Below are 24690 nucleotides of genomic sequence, written 5' to 3' on the forward strand. Positions count from 1 at the left end.
TTATCTGAACTTTCGCTCACCTGCTTCTTGGCCTCGCGGCTCACAATGAAAAAAAAGAAAAAGGGTTTGGCTTTAATCGGTGAGCCTTTCGATTTCGCTGCTCTGCTGCCACGCAGATGGAGTTTAGGATGTTTTTAGCGTGTTATTGTGTCACGCCAAGAACACACGCTCACTGCGCTGCAAGGTGTCCATACTGTTTCATAGAGCAACCCTCAAAACATTCCGACTTTAACCCAGGGGTACCTGGCACAAAAAAAGTTCAGAAAAACCCCTGATGCTATATTTCACCAGCTAAGATCATTTTTGGGGTATATCTTGTAACCACCGATATGGAACCAGCGTTCGATATGCTCTCATCGTACAGTTTGGCCGATTGTTCCGACGCTCATGGAGCAATCTTTGTTGCTGCTCTGTATGTATCACGAGGATGAAAACTGTTTCCTTCGCATACCTCCATTTGGTATCGCTCCAGTCTTTGAGATTAAGAGCGAAAGTCCTTCTTTCCGTGTCTGGCATCACGGTATGCGGCGGCGAGTTTACATTTGTATAAATTAAATACTGTTGTTTGGTTTTTCTGCAACAGTTGGGTCCCTTTTTTTTTTGTTGCTACCCAGGTAAACGCTCCCCGGGCTGAACCTGCGGTTAGCCGGGAGTCCCCGCGGTAGAGATTAATGCGCAGTCTGCAAGCCATTATGGCGTTCTTGATAGAATAACTGGTTTCGTAGCAGCGAAGAGAAAGGCCGTACATCACAACGCACAGAAATTCCTCTTCGATGAAGAGAGGAGGGCCAGGAGGTATCGAGTGCGGAATGTTCTCTATCAATTTAAATGGAACGCAACATTTGAGAATCATGCCACAACTGCAAGATTAACCAATAAAAGAGCCATTAATGTAACCGGCTCTATCATAAAAAAGCCAGGAATTTGAGGAAGTCGAACGTCGTCAGATTGTACAACGAGGCCAAAGAGCTATAAAGAGGGAAAAAAAAACAATCTGAAAGCACGAAGCTCTCTCCTCCCTGGGAATCAAAGAACAATAAAGCTTCACAACAAATAAATGTTATAACTTGCATATTTGAGTTTTATCACCCAAATTCTCCAAAAAAGAACTCTTAGCGTTGGTGGGGAACCCCTAGAAAGTGGGCGCCTGGGCCTAGGGGCACCTGTGTTACAGAAAGGACGCTACGTAACGTGAAACCAAACCATTAAAGAAAAATGAAATAGTTACCTGTCTACATCTGCAAATGTTCACATACCCCGATAGTTAAGGAGATTTCAAATTGCCCGACCAGCAGGGTGGGGGGTAAAACCCATCTCCGAGTATTTTCATAATTAAAAAAAAAGAAGAACAAATGTTTGAAAAGCCTTACGTTTTGATGGCAGCGGGGCTGTTGTGTGTCTGAGACAGCTGCGACTGTTTCAGCGATCTGCCTTGGAAAGCAGACACATTTTAAATGCTCTGTAAAGTAAGAATTGCATTTGTAATTTTATCTCCCAACGTGCGCCGTCTCTTTGGTTAAAATGCCAGATGCCACCTTAGCAACAAGCGATGGAGATCCATGGTTAGTCTGTGGAGCGCGGTAAAAGCTCCTTGCAATTAGAGGCGATGCAAAACAGGACATGGCGGTGGATTCAACCGTTCATTTACAAAAGACGGATACGCGGAGGTTAAGGGGGCTCGAAGAGAAAAGCCTTCGCTCAATGAGGCCAGAAATAAAAGATAATCCCATTAAGCTAGGGAGGCATGTTTGCCATGACGTGTGCGGGGTATGAGTGGTATAGTGTAGCGGGTACAGGCTATGGGCTGACATGATTACCTTTTCTCCTGGAGCTGCTGTGGTTTCTGGACCTTTTGGGTCAAGCCCTGACCCTGAACGAGAGAACAGCCACCGTCTGTGTGCATTAATGTAATAACTGATCAGGGAATATTGAGCAGATAAATATATATAAAAATTGCCATTTAAAAGAAGGGGAAAAAAAGAACGTACTAAGAGATGCCAGCCTCATCCCCGAAGTCAGTGGGACCTTTAGAGCGCGAGTTCCTGCTGGATCACAGTATGAAGAATACGCCTATGGGTTTTAGCTTTCACGAAGGGCGTTCGAGGAGCCAAAAATGTCCGTTCCTTTTTAATAAGAGGATTCAGTTCTCTGGATTCACACAGACACACGGCTTTCCAGTCAGACATAACCTCTAAACAATGGCACAGAGCTGTTACTTTAGTTCATTGTGTTATGCGATGCAGTACTTGTTGACCCATCATACAACGATGCAGAATATGCTATATAACACACTTAGTGACCATAATAGATGCAGCACATAAGTCCAGGCTGGTGACTTACCCTAACATGCAATGCTACCTATGCTGCGAGCCTTGAATTCAGGTATAAAGACAGGTGAGATGAGCCGAACGTCTATCTCTGTCGGCATAGAAGAAAATGTTGTTGTAAACTTCTGAATAAACAGGTGACTGGTGAAATGTCAATACCCTATTGTCATGGGGGATCGGTTATATATTATATAAATGATTGTAAAATTACCCCACATAGCATTCCAGCGAATGCACAGTATGTGTTATAACACAAAGGTATCAGAGAGGACAGAGGTGAGACTAGAAGATCTGCCCAGACCAAAGGCTGAACCTTTAGACCCAACAGCGCATTGGAGCCTCTTGTGGGAACCTTCCAAGCCGTACGTATCATTAAGTGAGCCTGTTCACTGTATTAGGATTTTAAGAGCACTGTGTCTATCGGAAGCAAAACTATGCAACGGATACCAATAGCCCTGCTCTCCAAACCTAGAATCTGCAAATGTAAGGGAAGCCATGTTGATATGCGCTGAATATAAGAGGCATCTTCCCCATCGCCGCCCATTCATGTATATATGATCACAATTATCAAATATTACATTCTACAGAATAGAAAGTAAGGCTTACCATCAACATAATAGTTTGTATTTCACCCCTAAAAAAAGTGTATGTTATTTAGAAATATATAGTGAGCAACAACTGGAAACACATATATATATATATATATATATATATATATATCTAGGTGGACAATACACCTGCCTTGCAATTTGCTTTTAGTATCAACTAGAAAACAATTTCCAGAATATTATAACAGATGGTCCCATTGTACTGCACTGTGAATATGGTGGCACCATATAAAAGAATAAATAATAATAATAGTGTAATCTTAGTGTATATAGGACGCAGATCTTCTTAACAATTACTAAAACACAAAAGAACACACCTGGTACAATGGTTCACAATAAGGGACTACAGCTTGCCTAGTTCTCCTCTCTGGGAAACCTGCGCAAAACAAAAATATAAAAGCTTCGAGGACTTATTTCAAAACTCTTTTATTTCAACTGTTTAATTAGCATTATACAATACAGTTTTATAAACAAATTGTCTTACCTTGTTTCCAATCTTTATTTAAAAATAAATATTATTGACGGTGATTAATAACCATGGTAACATGTGCCTTCGACTCAAGGAAAAGAAAATGGTATTTAAAAGAAATAATTTAATAGAAAAATAACAGGAGGGCAAAAAAAAAAGGTGCAAAGGAAAAACAAAGTAAATCCAAAAAACACTTAGACACATCCTACTTAAAAATATTCCCCGTCCAGGGAAGGTCTTTAAACTTAATAAATTTACATTTTCTCATAAAAATAACTGTTCAACAGTTCGTGCAAAAAGAATAATAGGGGGCTTTTGGAAAGAAATGCCTGATACGGTACCTATACTTATTGGGAATTACAGACGCATTGCGCGCATTGGCAAGGCTCCAACCAGACACTTTTTGGAAACTAGATGCATGATTTGGGGTGATTTAATTGTTGTGTAAGTTCTCCAAAAAATATTCTTTTTTGTATTTTTTCCCTCCTTTGTAGTGTTTTGCCATGCTACTTTCAGTCTTTTCCTGTCCTTCTTTACATTTTGCAGCTGGGGTGTCGGATAGGATCCTACGATTGTTTGGTTGAATTCAGGAATGATTGAGAAAATGGTCCATCAGTGTTTCAGTAGTAAATATACGAGCTGATGAAATATCAACAGGAACATGTATAGCATGGGATCGCTGGCGAGAGTGGGTCCGGTGCCTGCAAAATGAAACAAAAGAACAATAAATTGTTGTTATGATGTGAAAGATTTGTCTGTAAGGACCAGACCCCATCATTTCACAGGGTCACTTAAGCACCCCGCCGTTGGGACAGACAGACTTCGTAAACACAGCCTTCATCCAGTGCCAGTTTGTACAAAAATATATAATATTCCATCATTTAAAGACAAAATACGAAGCTCTCACACTTTTCACCTCTGGGGCTTAATGATTTATCCAATGACTTTACACCCTTCATGGTCCAGACAAAAGAAAAAAAACTTGTCTAGTAGCTCCTAGCTGTCGTATGAAAATTAACCCTGAAACCTGGATGTACTAAAGCGCACTCCTTATATCTTAGTGATGTGTTGGTCCAGAATGTGCAGCTCTGGTCCATCTCAACCACGCTCTGTCAATAATTTAAAAAAACAAAAAACATCCAATGCATTTATTTATCCAAAGTTCAAAAATACTTGTGAAGTCTAATATATAACGAAGAGGGCAGATTGTGTTTTATTTCCTTTACACGGTGGGGCTAACCTGAAAACGTCTGACAATATTTGTGAGATAATTAGAAAGTAGGAGTTTGCATTATTAATGAATGGAAGACCCAGCGGCGCCCTTCTGCGTTGCAGAGGAGCTTCACTTAAATTTACACGCTGGGCTTCATGGATCTCCTGAATTGAGTACAAAGAGATCAGTCAAGGTAACAAGCCTATTAATTGAACCATCTGGCCTGTACTCAGAATAGGATGCCTTTTACATTCCTGCCAGTCGGTGACATTCAAGCACCGGAGATTCCCATCTGCAATAAAAGAAAATAGAAACAATCCCTATTCTGACCACGCGCCGTGTCCCCGACGTGTCTGTCTGTACTGGTCGGCGGTAACATAATCTCATGTGACTGTAACAAGAAGGGTTACCATCGGCGCCATAGCCGGGGTGTCCAAGAAGTGACAAACTCCTGTCTATCGTTTAACGGTCAGACCCTAGTCCTGGTAAACATGATGCTAGTAACCATCTAACCCAATAACATGAAGGTGGTTGGCTGGACCTAATGTGTCTGGAGGATCCCAAGTCTGTTTTGCTTTACATTTTACTTACCTCTACGGGACTTGAGGACCCTAAGCGGCTATCCTCTCGCTCATCTTGCTATTGGTATAAACAACAGCATGCAGAATGGCTTCTAAATACAAAACGTCCCCTATATTGCTGAGGACTGCATTTAAAAGTCAAAGAAAAACATATCAGCTTTCCTGTAGGTCAAAATATATCTTAACAACACAACGTACAAGATGCACATTCAACAGAGAACTAAGAACGTCAGCAATAATAGTGCGTATATTACACATACAAACACATATGTGTAATAATTACTTTCACCCGGGTTCCGTGATAAATGTGCGCAGGCGAGGCCGGCGCGTTATAGCGGCAGCTGGTGTGTACCGGCCTCTGGTGCGAAGCGGTGAACACCTCCAGGCGATCATTAGCAAAGATTTATCACCTGCTTGAGGATGGTAAGATATGTGCTTATTAGCATTCGTTCCGTGACTTATTACTATAAACAGATGCCTGGTCATGCAACCAAGAAAAATAATTCCTCTTTCATCTCTAACTGGCTATATTAGCATTCAAGAGACGTCGGCCGTAGTCGGCTACAAAAGCACGAACATGGCATTGGGTCAAAGTATGTAAAAGGACCCGATATCTCTCATTATATATATATATATATATATATATATATATATATATATAATATACACAAACATATCCATATACACACACATACATAGGACTAGATGTATAGGATGCCTATAGATATAAACGATGGAATTTTATGATGTAGATAGTAATGCCAACTCCTGCCTTAATAAAAGTTAAATCCATTTGGAGTTTCTTGCTCTTGAATAGAACATGATTTGTAAGGAGCCGTAAAGCTTCTAATGGGATAATATAATAATTAGCCTTTTGTCCACGAGCTGCAGAACGACCCATTTTAGTGCAGTAATATCTCATCATATTACAAACCGAGGCACCAGAAGGATTTCATTAATATTAACCAGCTTTGTGATGATCAGGATGTACTAATCAATGTCAAGAGGTTACTTTATACCTTATACCCTTTTTGGGGGGAGGAGAGAAGTAAGACGTTGGCCAAATGTCCACTTTATACGCTGTACGTCCTGGATGTGAAGTAAAGACCACCGATACAGAAGCGGAAAACATCCGTGTTTCCCATAAAATAAATGACTGCAATAAAAAAGGATACTAAGTTTCCCAATGTAACCATTAAATAAAGTGGCGTTAAATAGCGAGGACGTCCTTCCAGAATTCTACGTTTCTAAGACTGGCTGATTGGGAATTATATCCCAGTTGCTGATAAACAGAATCAATCAAATAACATTGAGTTTTGTCGATCAATATTTTAAGAAGGATTATTATCGTGACCGCCCTGCATACAGGTATGAGAACAATATTTTGTCAACCGCTTGTAAACGTAGACTGAGAACAAACTAACTTCATGGTTTTGTTAGAACTTTCGTGCTATGTTTGGAATACGCAGTAAATAGTATTAAAGAATGTTATGGTTTGGTACATTCCATGGCTTTATAGAGGGGGGGTCTTCGGAGCGGCCCGGAGAGATGTTGGGATGATATGCTGTCACATAGCGACATTGCCCATCATACTATGTAGTAGACCCATCACACACATATGCTGCGGCTCTATTTCTGCAATGCTGCATGTATACGTGCATGCTTTGCACATGGAATCAGTACCTCGTCTCATTCCCCCAGGACTGGGGCCACTCGGCCATGTGCTATTAGCATTACTTATCAGAACCGCCTATATGTTTATGTAGGGATACCCTATGCACAGCCATCATGAATATGGTAACGGCTGAGATCTAACGCAATAAACTGCCGGTGGAAGATGCCGGTGGGCTTGCAAGCCGAGTCAATGATCCTCTGCTTTTTAAAGCCTGGCAGTTTTTTTTTAATCTTATTTTTTAACTAATTAAATTCTTCGCTTTCTTACTAATCCAAAAGTAAGATTTCCATTTTATGGAACACAGCGAGGTTATTAAAATGTATGACATTCAGAAGAGACGTTTATACAATTATTATTTGCAGACACAATGACTGTCTGGAGAAGAAAAAAAAAGTAACTTTTATTGCATTAGAGCGGCTAAAATATTGCTTATCGGCTGTGGCAGGATTGAATGTGACTGTCACGGGCGCACCATCCATTGTTTGACTATAAATACCATCAATCCTTCAAAACCCAAAACGTTAATGCGTCAGGAGCAGCCAAGACTCCACGGCATAAGGGCAATCTTGACAATGATGAATACATTGCTAATTTCGGGGCTCCTGTGTTGTTTTTTTTCCTTCACCCGCTGGCACAAACACTTTATTAGCACTATGCTCGCAGGAAGTGACTGTCAAACTTCTGTGAGCAGAAGAAGTGTTCCAAATTCCGAGATCTTTCTGACGATGGAATTCGAGCTTCTCCCAGATCAGTATTCAGGAGAAACAATGACGCCTTAAAATCGCCCAAACCCCCTAACTTCTTCCTTTTTTATGAGACGTGTAAACACCAAAGGTCTGCTGTATCCGAAAAGACGCAATCCACTTATAATATCCAATCAGTGATTGGTTGATTGGCCTTAGTCTGTTCCATTCGCGGCGCGCACGATGTATATTTTTATAAAATCAGGACTTGCTGTGTGAATGCATGCTAGATGCAAATTACCGTGTTGGGTATCCTCAGCACAATCAAACCAAATCATTTATACAAACCGGCCAGCTGCAACGACGACGGTAATTACAGCCGAGGAAAGCAAGATCTAATCAAAGGGCGTCATACGCGGAAAGTCCGACGGGTGGAAATGACGGAGCGCCGATCCATGCCAGAGCTAACGCTAATGTGCGCCAGGCCGCTCATCGTGGAAAGTCCTTCCCTCGGCCCCTGAAAGATAACGTTTTCCATTACAGATTGGCAATGAGAGTCATTCAAGGGTTATGGGAAGAGTTGAATCTACAAAGTCTGATGTCACAGACTGTACATATTTAAAGGATATTAGATGTTACGATGTATCTATTTTGTTGCGCGTATTCCATGAAACCTGTACCAATCCGCTCCGGGGCGAAGCTCCTTTCTATTGTGTTTCTCATTTGTATTTTTAGTTGTTTTTTTCAGATAAGATCATTTTTTTCGCAAAGAATGGAACAATTGTTGTGTGTGCGGAAGACGTGCCAGCCTCTGCTCTGTTTAGTGTCTGTTTTGTGCCAAGTTGATGTAATTACCAGCCGATTCACTGGCTCCCCCACTTCCAGCTGATAACCTGGCATTACAAAACGCTTGCTTGCGGACTGTTCTTGTGACAAATAGCCCAGTTTTGCTGACAAACAAACTCATTCAGGCAGCGAGTAGCTTCTTATGACACAGGCAGACTCCTACTCATCTGATATTTCTGCCGGTGGCAGATGTGAACACTGAAATTTGTCCCACCAAAAGAACGATCCGAGCTGTTTGCCCGATGCAAAGGGGGCTTTAATGGTTTGACGCACTTGCTCGTTTTAGGGATTATTATTCCGTCACGTATATATATTTTTGGATAAACCCTGTAAAATCATTCACTCTGCCCTGGCATGAGGCACAACTCAACTTGGCGCTATGAAATAACCACCAATGCCCCTCTCCACCTGCACCAGGGTGGTATGTTCATATAGCAAATGGTGACTTACTTTATATCGCTACCGACTATGACAGTCGTGTATTGATGCAAATTGCACGCAAACACTTATAACTTGGTATATTTCCTTAAGAAAAAATATATATATATATATGCACACCGCGCCCATCTTCTCATAGGGGGGTCATAGATATCTATGGTTTTCTATAAATACCTCCAACAAATCAATTCCGTCTTCCCACAGAGACCGTTAGCAGTCTTTGAAATCAATACCGAAGTCTCCTCTGAATTTGGACTTTGATTACCAACATTCTTTAATGTCTGATATAATGGAGATGTAAAATTACCGATTTTCTTTCCCATCCTGTATCAGTCCTCCTGGCTGAAGTGCTTTTAGGATTAGATGAGAATGATCAGTTAAAAATAATAGTAATAAAAAAAACATTTTGCTGACATTTCTTGCATAAAAAAAGAAAAAAAAAAAAACGTTCCAAAAAAAGCCAGAGAACAGAGAAAAAAATGGAACAAACCTCTTCTGACCGCACTTAATCTGATCTTCAGTTGTTCAGAACACATAAACCTTGTAATGGGGCGGGAAATGAGTTCCCAATGTGAAATTTGCTTAATCTGGACAGCCAAGCTCTTGACTATAAACAACATGTTGCTTTTGTGCTTTAAGGCCACGCGATTTGCTGCGTCCTAATAAACATGATTCACCGCACTTGCTCTTAAATGGCCAATCAGTAAAACAAGGTTTTGCATTTGTTTCCTAATGCTAAAGCGGAAAGACAAGAGGAATTGTTTAAATCAGCCCGGAGCTTGTGGCTGGATGTCTCTAGATGCCCTCAGTAAAGCCTAAATAACTCTGACAGCACGGAAAATGTTTGTCCTTGGAAATCAGCATAATCTCTGCTTTTTGTGCACTCCGTGGGCAAAATTAATAAATCACAAAGCATGTGCCCTCCGAAGCTCCGGCACGGAGAACAAAAAATCCTCTTGTGCCACCTGTATGTGCCGATAATTCCAACGGTAACTGGGAGCAGCCAAGCCTATGGTAACCGGTCTATTTTACATGTTATTGATGCTTTCATTAAATGCGTGCTCATTACAAATTAATTTCACGGTTAAAGAACAATCTAATGTTTTTCTATTGGTCGGAAGAGTAGAAATCGCCCAGCCGTCATGAAGGGGGTAAAATCATTGCTTTACAGACACCATCAATGAATGGTTTATCGCTGTAAGCCATGGGAGCTCAAACATGTTACTATAGCAGATATAAGGGACCCGATTCATTCGCATGACACACAGAATGTGACGGCAGATCAGACCCATTTGGCCCTTTGGTCTAGTCTGCCCATTTTTCCAGATGAGACACTCGGGTCTTAATCAGTCCTTCATCTTGTATTAGATTCAGGATAGCTCTATCCCTTTAGGCTGTATTAGTGTCTACCACTGCTCGCTGTTCCATTTATCTACCACCCTCTACATGGAAAGAGGTTTTCTAACAATGTATATATGACAAAGAACTTGTCCTTTGACCCAGGTGAGGTGATTTGCTTGGGTCTCTAATTCCTCTTTCTAAATATGAAATTAAAGGAAATATTAGGCACCTAACATCAACTCAACACCTAACCGTTAGTAACTATTGCCACTAAACAGCAATAGCCGGGTATTACCCCCTACATGACCAAAAGCTCTTAACTTTGGGTTATCAATGAACTGGGTTCCAATTTTAATGGCGCCTTGAGGGCCTCACCTGGACAGCACCCATCTCTAAATATCTAGGGCTTCTTATGTAAAACTCCTATTGTATATTTAATATGAATCAAAGATGTGTTCACTGCAAAGACGATCTTAATACATGTATAAAAAGTAAGTCTTCCTTAAAGAGAAGAGAAAAAAAATACAATATTTCAGGGTCGATAAAGAGCAGTAATTACAAATGCTGAATGTATATTGATGGTTTAGTCCCCCGGAACATTATTCATCTTGGTTTGGGCTCGGAGCCATCAAAGAAGAATATGCTTTGGGATATTGTAAATCAATCAGAATGTGATAGGCGACATTGCGCTGCGTTAACAAATCTTGCAGAAAATCGTCGTTTGCATTTGTTTCATTCTTCTCATTTTAAGTGCTTTAAAAATACATTCACACGTCCAATGGTGAGTCAGAGCGGGATTTCAAGGTTAAATCCGATGTAAAACAATGCAGCTGCTTCAGAAACATGCAACACGTAATTTTGTCATTCTCCCCCCAGACTAATGACTAATTTAATGTGGAATGCTGATTGAGAGGATCTGGAAACATGTTCCTGTATGGCTCGGCTTTAATCAGGCGTTTGTTTCCAGAACGGGCAGCGAGCGGGCTGCATGAATATTCACCGTGCAGCTGGAAAATGATATCACAGCTACAGATCTGCATTTTCTAAGCGCCGGCCGGCAAACCCATGACTTTCTTCGTCATACATGTTATGCGTTGTATCTATGCAAGCCCCCAGGATGCTTATAACATGTGAAAGTGCCCTCCAATAATATTTCTTTTTGTTCTTGCAGAATTTTGATAAAAGGGTAGTCTCTTTTTCCTGTGAGGTTTAAATACATTGTTATATGGAGTAATGGAGAGAAATGGGTTCCAATTCACCTGAAGTCCTCATCGTTGTAGGCAGGAGAATTATTTGGGTTACATTCCAATCTCAAGCCCCCCGCTGAGCTGACTTTTTATGGCGATGCCAATGAAGTCCTGCTTATACAAAAAGATCTATAGACTTTCATGAGTCCATACATCTCCCTGTTGATTAAGACAAAGGCATTCCACTGTTTACCACATGGGTCTACTTATTTGCGCAGTTCCCCTGGTGGTGATACCAACATAACCGAAGGGCCCTTTCCATCAGATAGGGTGCAAACAAGTGACTGTGAAGGCATTCCCTCGTAGCTCTCCGTCATTCTTTCTTGTATTCTACAGGAAAACCTCTCGATATTCATAGTCATTGGGTTTGAAGACTGACTGGTCCATGCCCCTAGACTTCTGCTGCTCCTTTTGGCAAGAGGCATTTTGTGGTCAAAAACGATAATAAAAACGTAAGTTATTACACCCTCTCTATCATTTCATCCACGACCATTTCTCCACTTTCCATTGTTTAATTTCCCCTTGCTGTTTATCCTTTTAAATCCAAGCAATGTGATTTCCTTTAGTTCCCCTAATAACCAGGACTTTCCAAACATCAGACGGAATCCAGGACGCTTCGTGCTCCCAAATCATCGCGCAGCGATACTCCCTTCCACCTGATTCCACGCACGCCATTACGTTTTTATTACTGTTCGGCTCAGAAGAACCAAGTGACATTTATAAGGTAAATGAGACGAGGTAAATATCCAGTCTTAACATAATGTTCAGCTTTATTCTAATTATACAATTATTTGCGGATACAGAGTAAACACCGTGCACGCTGATTTATAGACATATAATGTGCTGCCTCCTCGCCAAATCCCATATAGATCAGCACCTCCACAGACACAGTAACGTAGGTGACAGGTTTGTACGTACACATAATACGCTATACTTTACCTGTCTTTTATTTCCTCTTGGCGGCTGTCAAAGACCCATTAGTATAGGAGGAAAGCTCCGGGGCAGAGGTGATAGACATTCTCAGTTGGTGTGATCGGTGGAGCTGTATTAGTAATTGCTGAGCACCGACTTTACTGAACCCCTCAGCTGTCATGTCGGACCATGGCTTGAAATGAACCAGCCAAATGGACCAACATACGGAGCTTGCTGCCTATTTCCAAATGCATAAGACTAAGTTCCCTGCTGGGAAGCCATGGATGGTTTTAGAACGCACACATATCAATTGTAACAGCAAATACACAGCTTAACATCCTCATTAAAGAAACACAATTAGAAGCCATGGCTCCAGATCTCCTAGGATTATAAATATATACAAATTGTGGGCAATTGTGTTCTGGACGGTAAGAGATCATGGTGCGAACAGGGAATCCTGCCTGAACAAACAGCTTTGATAAACAATCAGTGCATGATCTCTTGGCCGCCTGTTTTTATCCCCATCTGTCATGATGCGAGGTGTCTAACCATGAGCGAATTAGACCCTCCTGCAGGGCCACATGCGCCACGCGGCGATGGCTACCTTTCCGCTTACTACAGAGCCAGAACATAGAAAGTGTTTAGTTTTATTACCAGCAATAAACCCCACAAGATGCTTTACCTCTTTATAGTGAAAGGTACAAAAGCATGGGCTTTTCTCAGACATGTTCACTGTTTTATTTCTTCATAATAATCTCAGGGTACAGAAGTCAGAAGCTAAAAGCACCCAGCATGACAAGTTATCATCCCCCGAGGATGAAGAGTTGCTACACAACAGGGGCCATGATGAACAGACCTCCAAAGTTTTGTGTCCAGGGAGCCTTATAAAAGGCACTCAACACCAAGGACATTGTAATTACCTTGTGGCATTTGGCCTCTCTGGTTGGCTCCTTGTATCAACCTAAGGGCTAGCGCAAGATGTTTCAGGTACCACCTTCAGTGACACAAAAAAGTGAGAGCGGGGGGGAAACCCCCATTATAATGCCCAGTATGTTTGGTTAAAGTTTTAAATGCCGTTGACACCAGTGCCTTGATTCATTTCTCCCAAAGCACCTAAAGTGTTTATAACAAGAGCAGTCGATACGTTATTGTCGCCTGCGAATCTATTAAAGGCTGATCTGTATTCTGAAAGAAGAACGCCTGAGCTTCAAAGTGCACAATATCAATGTTCTGGAATCCAAAATATTAGGCTTTCCTTTTCTGCTACAAAATCTCACAGCAATAAGACGAACATTAAAGACAATCGCTGCTGTTACAATGCTTCTAGAACCCCGTGCCATCAATAAGATTCTTTTATTAACCAATGCCGACGTCTTATTGACAAGGGTTAAAAAAAAAATGAGCAGTTCCAGCGAATGAAGTAGAGATACAAAAAAGGGAAAAGCAGATGCTTCACTGGTAATGGCCCATATGAGAGAGCGATCATAAAAAGTGACACGCAGTCTGAGACCGCGGCAGGGTCAGATAACACGGGGATTTGTCCGGAATAAAGGAAAAGAAAGAAACGAATGGGTACAACTTTCCATTATCATCTCCATGGCAATAGAGGAGAAAGGCCGACGAGAATATCCATCACTTCTATATGTACATAAATCTACCGTGTGTTTGCAAATAAAACAAGGAGAAGCAAAATGCGAGTTGAGAGATCTCTGGCAGATTCTCGGAATTGCTCTCTGTAAACGCTGTCTTTTTGTTTCGTCGTCTGCAGTCGTTTCCCTCGAATACATGGTTTTCCACCCGGTTCGGTGAACACGTTGAAACATGTTATCCAAATTATATATATGTATGTGAAGCAGATAATGCAGCCATAGCCCCGCAGCTCTATTTCATATGCACAAACAGGTTTCTGACGCCCACAGAGCTCCTGCTATTCAAGGAATATAGATGGACTCGTGTGAACGTTCCACAGTCAACAAATACCTCTTGAAATACCGGTAATAATGGCAAAGATATATGCAGGGAATTATCCAAACACTGGTGCCGTGTCTTTAAACCAGACCTCACACCTCAATTCAGAAGGCTGCACAAATATTACTTCTTATTATAAATTATTTATGAGAGAAAAAATGCTACGTACACTCACCATCGCCAATTCATTCAGCGCTGACCCAGAGCCATCGCTTCTGCTTTGCAATGGAGGCTCCGTAACGTGTTTTGGACATATACCGGCTTTCTTATTTTACTAAGTAGCTTTCTAGATGTATTTATTCATCGCCGATCGCCTATCCACTGTAGATCTTTTGGGATCCGGCTCTATCAGGTACACACGTATCAGGGGAGCTGTGGTTTCAGCCAGTGTGTAGTCTCAGGGGTCAGTCATCTTGGCATCTCTTCTTACTATGCATTTAATGTCCAGATATTACATTTGTCTAGAGTCTCATAGTGCTGACTTGCCAGTCACTATTAATCAAGTGGAGTAGTTAATTAAACTGTGTATTGAACATTTCTTTGATGATCCACATTTATGACACAGAAGAAATTCAGAAAATATGTTTTTGGGTATAACCACCCCCCCCCCCCCCAAAAAGCCAGGGGGAATTCTGCACCCTATCGGCCTCTAATGCCGGGACTTTGGACACAATGATCAATTAGAATGTCCATGAACTCTGTACACCGGGCATCAGTTATACAGAATCTCCTTGATAGTCTCTGGCGCTGTGAGCTGTCTTGGTTATAATTTATGTATAGGCGCCATATAATATATTAAATGCGTCATCACATTGTTTTTAGCTCCTGGAAAGGCTGAAATGGCACCAAATCCATCATCCAGAGTCGCAGAAATCCCACACTCTTCCCGGTGTTTATTAATACCATTTGAACTAATGGTTAGTGCATTAATATCGCTACGGGGCACAAAGTATCCCGAACGCCACGTCTGCTTATTGGTTTTTCATAAAGCTCCTGTGATATATTAGAGCCACATGTTTATAAACCACTATTTCAAACCCGCTCTCTTACCGGTCATTAGTGGCCAAGCGAGCAGGGCTGGTTGCCGTTATAAAGTCCTATTACTACGCGGTTTCAAGTGGCTGAAGGCATTAAGGAATTGTTAGGATTCCCCAAAAAGGAGGGGTATGATTACAATGCTTGCGAGGTCGGCTCAACCAAATGCTGAATCGCTAGTTTGGATCGCTTATAGAAAGATCTTCTTCTTGCAAGGAGAGACTGAAGGCCAGCCTTGCGTGACACATATATCGAAGGTGGTCTCTGTATTATACATGGTCCATCCATCCTGCATCCACTGTTTCGGTCAACCCTTTTCCCAAATGATACATCAGACCTGTCCAGGTTTCCAATCCCTGCTCTAAAATAAAGTCTTATAATGTCCACACAGGCACATTATACATCTAAAGGCATGAAATCCTACATCCAACCCAAGAAAAGTGAATGAAGTACCAGAAATGAGTAATTTCCTAACATTTCCCATTCTGAAGAGCCCCGAAGAACCCGTTTATAGCCAATTATAGTAACACATATGATGGAACAAGCCCTCTTCATGTAACACAAGGTTTAAATGTAAGAAAACAGGCTTATCTGCTACATGTTGGTAGATCAACCATGAGATATTCTGACATGACTGAGACACAGATAATTTTATATTATATACAAGATAGCGACCAATACTGAATATTTTAAATTAAATTATTAGCTTGTTGTAAGCTGGTAAAAGCAGGGGCCCCTTCTCCTTCTATGCCAGTTGGTATTAAATATGTTTTAATCTTAATGTATCTTGTCAGCATTAGTGTTAATTAATTTTCACTGTCCCCTATTGTAACAGCGCTACAGCATCTGCTGGCGCTAAAAAAATAATGGAATGTTTTCTCCTATTAAGAAATTTTCATTTTGGCGGTAAAAGCTTCCAAAAGACTTCTCTTTAATGTACAGAAAAGAGGGAACTTTATCACAAGGCAGAGGTGGCCACTTTCACATCTACTATTTGCCTTGTGATAGTATTTTACTAAAACAAACATTAAAAGTCATCAAGCTCTGGTGCCGTACATATTATGTTCACTATATTATGAATATATAAATCCAACCATAGCTTAATATAGATAATGATGGGGACATTATTTGGGGTGTAAATTGTTTATGTTTTGTGTTGATTATATAAAAAAAAAACTAAAAACTTTTCCATAGTGGATCATCTTTCAAAACACATCAACAATAATATTTCTGCAATAAAATAAGACATATAGAAAGGCAAAAGATTCCATATTTGGAATATTCCATTATCAGGTCTTTTTAGAAAGAAGGAGATGAGAATATATCCATTACATTAATCAATGTTAAAAATGCAGTAAAATTCAATCTTTACCCCATGACTTGTTAAAGAAAATGCTAAACATATTAATAGGTTTCATGGATTTTTCTGACAAATGTGTAGCTCTTGGTCAGCGATAAAAAGTTACATTTAGTAAAAATATGGATTTTTTTTTTTTTAAAACCAAGACCCCCAGGGAGAGAGAGGTCTCCAGCTCCCTTGGTATGGACACGGGTCTATTAGGATACCAAAGAACCTCAATCATTCTTTGTTGGAGATGGTATAAATGAATTATATGATTGTCCGGCTCAAATTATGCAGCATCGAGAAAAAAAAAGTACAGACAGACAGAAATCACAGAAAAACTTTTCATTGACTCTTTTAAAACTGCTCGTAAGACTGTTGCAGTAAGTGAAAGGCACAACCTTCTTGGCCACCACTACACAATGCATTAGGACTCTTTACACAGACCTGGAATCGACCACAAGCATCTCTCCGTCTCTCCAATGTAACTAATGCTCTAAATTCATTTCATTTCTGGCTTATTTATGCAGACATTAGTTGTGGTTCTGTAACCTGAAAGACCCATCCCGCTGTTCAGGAATCTATGCTGTCTGTATAAAGTTGTAAATGAGTCTGACGGGTAGGGATGCGCCTATCCTGTTCCTGCTAGCAGCGTACCGTCTGCCATGTGGGGACATATACTTTGGCTATTAACCACATAGTGTAAGTTCTTACACCTAGGCATATCTGACACTGTATCGTTCTTCCCAGGCAGTGGAGATTTTGCTCCCTCCACTCCAAAGGGGTAGTATTGGATGCTAGCGTGGATGATACGTGACACACGGCAGAGGATCTAGCTGCTGTGACTCCCACTGAGAGATGAGAGGCAGACTGCTCTGTGTCATTAATTTTTCATTTTAAGTAGCATCTGGTCGCACTTTGTACTAAGAGGATGGCCCAGGGGGCTCAGGATTTCAATAATAACCAACAAAGCAGTGGCTTTCCGCACGTGACTCCTGTCAGAACTGTAACTTTGCATCCATGGAGCTCCCCTCCCTCTGGACTGAACCTCTTCCTTCATGTGTGTTTATACACCGTTCTTACTATGAATGCGGAGATGTGTTATGTGTCCCCCGTGAACCCTCCTACTAAGCGTATGCAAATAAAAGGCAATATGCAGTTTCTCTACTTATTCCATTTCATATGCTTTTAGAAATCATTCATGCTGAAGCAGCAGATCCCAACGAAATAATCTATTCTTACTTAATCTTACTGCAAGCGGGAAGGATTCCTTCCATGAGGATAGCAGATAGGAGTGTGTCTGTCCCACCTCTAGTTTATGGCATTGGCGAGCTGCTGTTTTTCATGGGTCCTGCTTATCTGATGTCTGTATATACTGCATTTTGGAGCTGACCCATTGCAGCTGCAAACGTACTGAAATCAGACAAAAAGGGACCACAGCTGGGACCGACTTGGGGGGGGAAACTTTCCTCCATCCAGGAGGCTTGTTCGTGGTCATCCCTGCTACTGCCATTGCCTCTCGTCTCAAGACTTATCAACTGTACTGTTCCAGAAGCAGCTGTTTCTTGAGATATTCTTGTGTTTCGTGCAGAAAAATCCTTTGCATATCAACAGTGGTGAATTACAATATTCAACATATAAAAAATAATAATGACAATATTGGCCCTGTCCACATTTCTAACGGCACATAAAGTGCATCATTTTAGAACATTTTCTTTTTTAAGTGTTCTAAAATTCTTATTGTTTTGAATGATTTTCTTTTATACCGGTAATTCTAAGCCCATGTTTCCCCATGTTTTGTATGCTTTTTCTTGCATTATACAATACCGTTGTGGATGCACCAGATGGCACTGTGAAACAACATGTTACTGACCCGATCCATGCTGCTGCCGCAGAATGGCTGCTTTTCCAGGAGCGGGGGAAGCGGAGGAGGATGCTGCAGTGGCTGGTGATGGAGCCAGGCTGTCTCCTGCGGGGACGGGGCGCTTGTTCCCAGGTTCTGGGGTGGCCCTGTTGCTGGGGCTGTTCCTACGGGGCCCGCTGCTCTGGATATGGGACACAGCCTCCGCCGCCTGCATGTCAGGTGGATTGAAGCGAGAAGTGACCCGGAGCATGGCTTGGGCTTTGTGTTCCTGAGTCTCGTCGTCTCCATAATCTGACACACGGCACTCATATATGCCCTCATCCTGCTTTCTGACGTTGGAGAGCCTCAGCCGGTGGGAAATGTCATTACCTTGGACTCGAACAGTCTGAAACGGCAACACAGCTATGTAAGAAGCCAAATACAAAAACCCTTAATTAAAGTTTTCATGCTTTTTCGACCTTAAGTTTGAGTTTCAAACTTTTAGTTACTAACTTTTTTTTTTAACAAAAGACAAAATAATGATAATGATAAGTATGAAAATAATATCCAGTAAAATAAATATAATAATATGATAGTTTATGTCAAAACTGGCACTTTGAAAAGAAATAAGTCTAATAAAAAGACCACCATCCCTTTGTCAGACGTATTGTATGAACTGTTATTGTACAATTTACTTGGTAAAGGTGGGATTACCATTGGCACCCAAGGGCTTGATATAAACACACACACACACACACACTGACAACAACACATTGTATATGAAATCTCAATCTAGCTCTATATAAAACATTTTTAGCTATGTTCCCATCGGGTTATAGTTCCCTTACACAAATGATTAGCGTTTCGACCAAACCCTGTCCAAGCTTCTTAAACACATAAGGCTTGGAATGAAACACCTATCCTTGGCGTTGGTCTAAGGAAAGCCTGATACATATTTGTTAGTACTTAGACATTAATAAACCTATATGTCAATAAGGATACCTACACGTCACGGCAGGATGGGGTATTGCCAATATCGTCACAGGGCACTCCTACAAACCATTCCCTTTTGTCAACAGATAATAACCCCAGTTATCTGTCTCAGGGGCTAGTATAAAGATCCTAATTCCAGATGGATTGCATCAATACGTCATTTTAGCGACAGGAACACGGCCTGTGATAAGATCTGGCCTCTCGGCGGGCTTATTAGCAGCCCTTGGACAATGTGCTAATGATAGTGATCGCATGTCGGCTAACGCAGGAATGGGGGGGGTTACAGGCAGCGAGGGTCTCTCCTTTCTCCGAGATGCTTTTGAAGTGCAGTTTGAGTCTGCGCTGTATTCTAATCATGACCTTCTGTTGAATTGCTGTCTGTCTTTCATGCTCTCTTGGTTAATAAAGGCAAGGGGCTTTTATAATTTATATACTACTGGGATGATTGGTATGTTGATTATATGGATGGATGGACTTGCTGGGGGCCTTGTGGTGAAATGAATGCTAAATTGCTTTGTTTATTTCCTCCTCCTTCAGCATGGCGTTCGGTACATTACTTCTTATAGGGCTGTGTACATTTTTTTAAAATGGTCAAATGGTTGGCATATCACTGGGTGTCGCAAATCCAGTCCATGAGGGCCACAAACAGGTCACAATTCTTGGATATCCCAGCTTGAGCATGGGCATGGCAATTAAAAATTCATTAAACTGCTTGTTATCAGACAGGGCTACTCAATTCCTGACCTCTTTGCAGCCCCTGTAGACCGGCGTGGCGGAGCCCTGGTATATTACACATATATCTATTATTGCTGTAGCTTTCCTGCTCTCAGTGAGTGTTTGGAAGGCTTCCTAGATCTGATCCCACAGCCTGTCTGGTTATGACGGAAAGGCCGAAATGGGGAGAATTCCAGAGAGATACCGAGAAAAACACAGACTATGCATGCTGAATATCAATGACTTCAACCACAACATGATGGAGGGGCATGCAAAGGACTGGTGTGCCAGCCATGGCTCTTTCAGGGTCAGCTTCCCCAAAATTCTCACGGGCTAATGGACTCTGGGTTTCGTTAAGTCTTATTCACAGAAACCCCTTTTCTACAAATAGCCCCTGACCGATCATTCACCACAGATGCAAGTCTCAAAGGACACCGGGCAGGATCTCTGCGTGTCCTTATTACTTTTTGTTAACCTGCTTCCATAGCTTCATTACTGTCAAACTTTAAATCTGCTTCCCAAAGCTTTGTGATCACCGTACAGCGAGTGCCATTAGGCTTCTGTATGTGTAGGGAGGCTACATACTGATCTGCCAGGGAGACGATGAGTTAAACTCCAACACACATACAGGGTATTCTTATTTCACGAATAAGAAAATGGTCTTTTATAAAAATAATTACTCCTTATTTCTGCAGTCCAGGACTAGCATCAATTCAGATTGCCAAATTGTACATTAAAATCAACTGGTTTGGTTACAATTATCCAAAAAGGATATAACTCCTCAAATATTATCTTTGGCGAATACAAAATAATACAAAAAAAAAGCAATTCTGTTATAAGACAAATAACCCTCTTTTTGTGCGGTACCAATAGGGGCCGGAGTCATTGAGTGGCCGGACTGTGGCAGTGAAGAGGTTAAGCACAGTGGTACGCTTTGATTAAATGAAGTGATTGATTTTCAGCCTGTAAATTGTAAGGGAGATAAGAAATCTGCAGATGATTGCATAATTAAACACAATATCCCCGCTGTCAGATTCCACAGATACAGCCAGGAGGTGACAATAACCACATTCTGTTTCCAAGCCGCTGAAGGCTTTAATAATTCCGTGAAATCTTATTATTTGGTACAAAGCACTATTTTTGCAGTAAACTTACACTGATTTTGGTTCCATCCTTATTCGATGTGACCTGAAAAGCAACACAAGACAATTATCACCGTACTAATTACTAGTAATTACTTAAAAGTCAGCTTTTAATGTAAACATTCCGGAAAAGCCTCGGCCGTGTGTATAAACCCTCATCGCTGCGTGGTGGAATCTGTACATTGCGTGCTGGAACGGTGGTAGTCTGTGATATAAGCATAAATTTGGAACATATGGCACATTGCGTCGCTCCAGCATACCAACCACATAGTATAGGCTGGGGTGTATGTGTGCAAAAAGACCAAAACAATATCAGATTTAAATCGCCAGTACCACGTTGCACATAATTAAATATAATATTTGCAAATATTCTCGCATTGTATTGGATGACACTTAACCCAAAGTATATATCGGTAATAACAATGACGAGGTGTGGTTTCTGTCATTTTGATTGATACATTGTATTTGTTATGTTAAGAAGGGAAAGTGTTGTGTGTTGAATGTTTTTTTTTTTGTCTGTGTTTATCGGGAGCTGGCGGATCCTGAGGACTGCTTTCCTAATCTGAGGTTGCCATCCTTTAAAATACAGAGATGTAGGAATCTGTAACCTGATTTCCAAATTTATTTGGAGGGATGATGCTAATCAGATCACGGATCAAATTATATGGACTAAAATTGTTGGAAGTAAAGCCTACGCATTAACAAGGGGTCAACGGACTTCTATTTGCAAAATAGCAAATAATCCATTTGCAGCCGAGGAGATGAGCTGAGCTTTGCATTCGGTGCAGCGTTTCTTGGCCGTGCCTCTCCGATGCGCGCATTCATCTTGCTAATTCTTCCTGTCAATATGTGCTTTCACTTACTTACATAACTATTTGCAGAGTTGGGAGGCAGTCTAAACATATATATCATTCGTACATATTGTTCCTAGGACAGAGGGATGAGCACATAACTCTTGATAGCTTGCCGGGGTAATTTTAGACTCTGCAGAACGAGTCCCCCCCTCTTTCAGAAAGAATTACCCCTATTGTCCTAATGATAAGTCTTTGTGTATTATTACCGCCAGCACGCGCTTTTGAGAATGCGGAGGCCGTTTCAATAATCTTTTACTGCACACAACATAGGTTGGGTAAACGTAGTGTAGTCATTACCTTGCTCCTGCCCCCAGGGGCACTGATAGCTAATTCATGTGCCATCTCCCTAGTTGCCTCTTTTAGGTACCACCACTGGATCTCCAATGAGAAAGAGGTGAATCCGCTGGCCCGAAAAGCACAAGGCATTTCTATGTCATCTCCCTCCCTTATTGTCACATCCTTGGGGACTTCAGTGAAAGTGGCTGGGAGCAAAAAAGACAGAATTACAGGGGATGGTTAGGAGGAGAGATTAATAGACAGGATCAGACGGGTGTAATCTGATCTTCTTTTTACTCGTGGGTTTACAGCAGTTTGTTAAATTAGACTCCAGTGGTTCAGAAAGTGAAGCAATAAACTATATCTCAGCATCCCTGTCTCCATCTCGCCACAGAAAGCAATTGCTGCCTATGTTAACAGATGATGACAGCATCCCCTACAAGCCCTGTACCCTTCGCAAAGACTGGGGCAGGCGATCAGCGAGATGAAAGAACATTCGTGCACCGCACCAGTATAGGCACACACACACACCACTAATGATGTGTGTGCCATGCTGAATATAGACATATTTAAATAGATATAGTTAAGAAAGGGAACGGATAAGCACACAATATACTTCCTCTCGCTCATAGCTTTCCTGGAGTATTCATTTACGAGCTATAGCAGTTTCATGCCTAAACAAAAACATCAATTAGGTCTTGTATAAAAAGGGCTGGGCTGATGTTTTGTCTGTTTAATAGGGATGCTTATTATTCCAAAGCGTAGTTTGTAATGCAAATGCCTGCCCTTCAATCCAAGATACGCTTAGTTCTGCACCTGCACAGCGTTAGTGACCCACAAATGGTGCAGATGTGCGTCAGGAAACCCACCGGCTGAGGGACATAATTTAGATATCTAAATATACCGAGGGGCTGCGTTATTGTGCATGCAGTGTTAGGACACAAAGAACCGTCTTTACTCACCATTTACGGTAAATAACAGAGGAGAATTCAACATCAGGTAACAGAGAGCGCTAAATAATCCTTGTTTTTCCATCTCATGCATGTCAGATTTTGGGAAAAGATCAAACTCAATAAAACAAAATCTCTAGATCTCCAGCACGGAACTAAGAGATTTCCAATCCCATGGCAGATCTGTAGAACAGATAGAAGTTTCTTCAATAAAAGGTCCAAAGTTAAAAGGTATTATCACCCTCCCTCAAATGTTAAAATCACACCACACAATTGAACCCACTTTCAGACCAGTTATAACATCCACATGGAGGCTGATCGGGTTTCCTCTTGGATCGGATATGACCCGATACTGAATCTGATCTTATTTGACCCAAATCTGTCTCCAGATAAGATAACAGCGGTATTCAACTTCCTCTGGCAGGGTAGGATTTGTTGGTGTCCAGAAGCAAGGAGGCTGAGGTGTTCCTTCCAAGACCCATCCCAATATTAAGCCTGATGATACAGAAGATCTACTGAGTCAAGAGGAGTCTTCCTGTCACTCCAGATCACTGAAGCAATCGATTGCTTGCAGTTTGTGACCTGTTTTTTTCCTTCGTGTCTAGTCTAGGAGTGGATTTTTTTTTAATCTTATCCAAATCACCCCTTTTCTCCCTTCTCCTGTCAGGAATCTCTCTGAGCAGATCAGATCTGGAAATAAACCAAGGATTTTTTTTTCCGATCCTAAATCCACAACAGTGACCAGCCTAGAAGAGAAAATGCCCCCATCTGCTGCCCCTGCTCAATGATTCGATTAAAAAAAATAAAAAATAGCACGTTAGAACGATGTGCTAAAGGTAGCCCCCTCAACAACAACAAAAAATCCAAAACCTGGAACCGCTCGGACGGCGTACCATCACCAAACACAGAGGAAGTTCAAAGCAGCAACCGCTTTAGCCAAAAATCTCATCAATGCAGCATTCATGTCCCCTGCTCTCTCCACTAAAAGCAGAGGGGGCTGGTAACAGGACACGTTGGTTTAACCCCTATGATGCTGGGAGAGGCATAGTCCTGCTGGCACGCACAGCTCAGCAGCGCTCTATTATCTCCCACCCCCGGGGCTGCAGGGGTTAGGGGCTAGGTGAACAGCCCTCGTCTCCCCTTTTTTGGGGGGGAAGTGGAAAGAATGTAGTGTTTGCAGGAAGGGGAAGGCTTCAGGGGGTAATAAATCAATGTAAGGGGAGAATGCACTTG

At 41.5% G+C, this 24690-nt stretch overlaps 1 protein-coding gene across 1 annotated transcript; it reads right to left on the reverse strand.

The window, feature by feature from the left end:
- Positions 1-4016: 4016 nt before the first annotated feature.
- LOC149299319 (V-set and transmembrane domain-containing protein 2B) lies at positions 4017-23542 on the reverse strand. The gene is made up of 5 exons (XM_089486549.1): positions 23470-23542; positions 22529-22713; positions 21391-21423; positions 18559-18934; positions 4017-4105 (listed from the first exon to the last, which is right to left on the reverse strand). The coding sequence occupies exons 1-5, from the start codon at positions 23540-23542 to the stop codon at positions 4017-4019; spliced, it is 756 nt and encodes a 251-aa protein (XP_089342675.1).
- Between the last annotated feature and the right edge of the window lie 1148 nt (positions 23543-24690).

Source organism: Sceloporus occidentalis, unplaced genomic scaffold (assembly GCF_023333645.1).
Source record: "Sceloporus occidentalis isolate IW3139 unplaced genomic scaffold, rSceOcc1.0.p SCAF_29, whole genome shotgun sequence".
Taxonomy (NCBI): domain Eukaryota; kingdom Metazoa; phylum Chordata; class Lepidosauria; order Squamata; family Phrynosomatidae; genus Sceloporus; species Sceloporus occidentalis.

Excerpts from the sequence above, each read along its gene's own strand:
- LOC149299319 (XM_089486549.1), bottom strand. The coding sequence starts at position 23,542 with ATGGAAAAACAAGGATTATTTAGCGCTCTCTGTTACCTGATGTTGAAT. Across the intron at positions 21,424-22,528 it reads CCCCTGGGGGCAGGAGCAAG|GTCACATCGAATAAGGATGG; the intron begins GTAATGACTACA and ends GTTGCTTTTCAG. Across the intron at positions 4,106-18,558 it reads GCGGCAGCAGCATGGATCGG|GCACCGGACCCACTCTCGCC; the intron begins GTCAGTAACATG and ends TTCATTTTGCAG.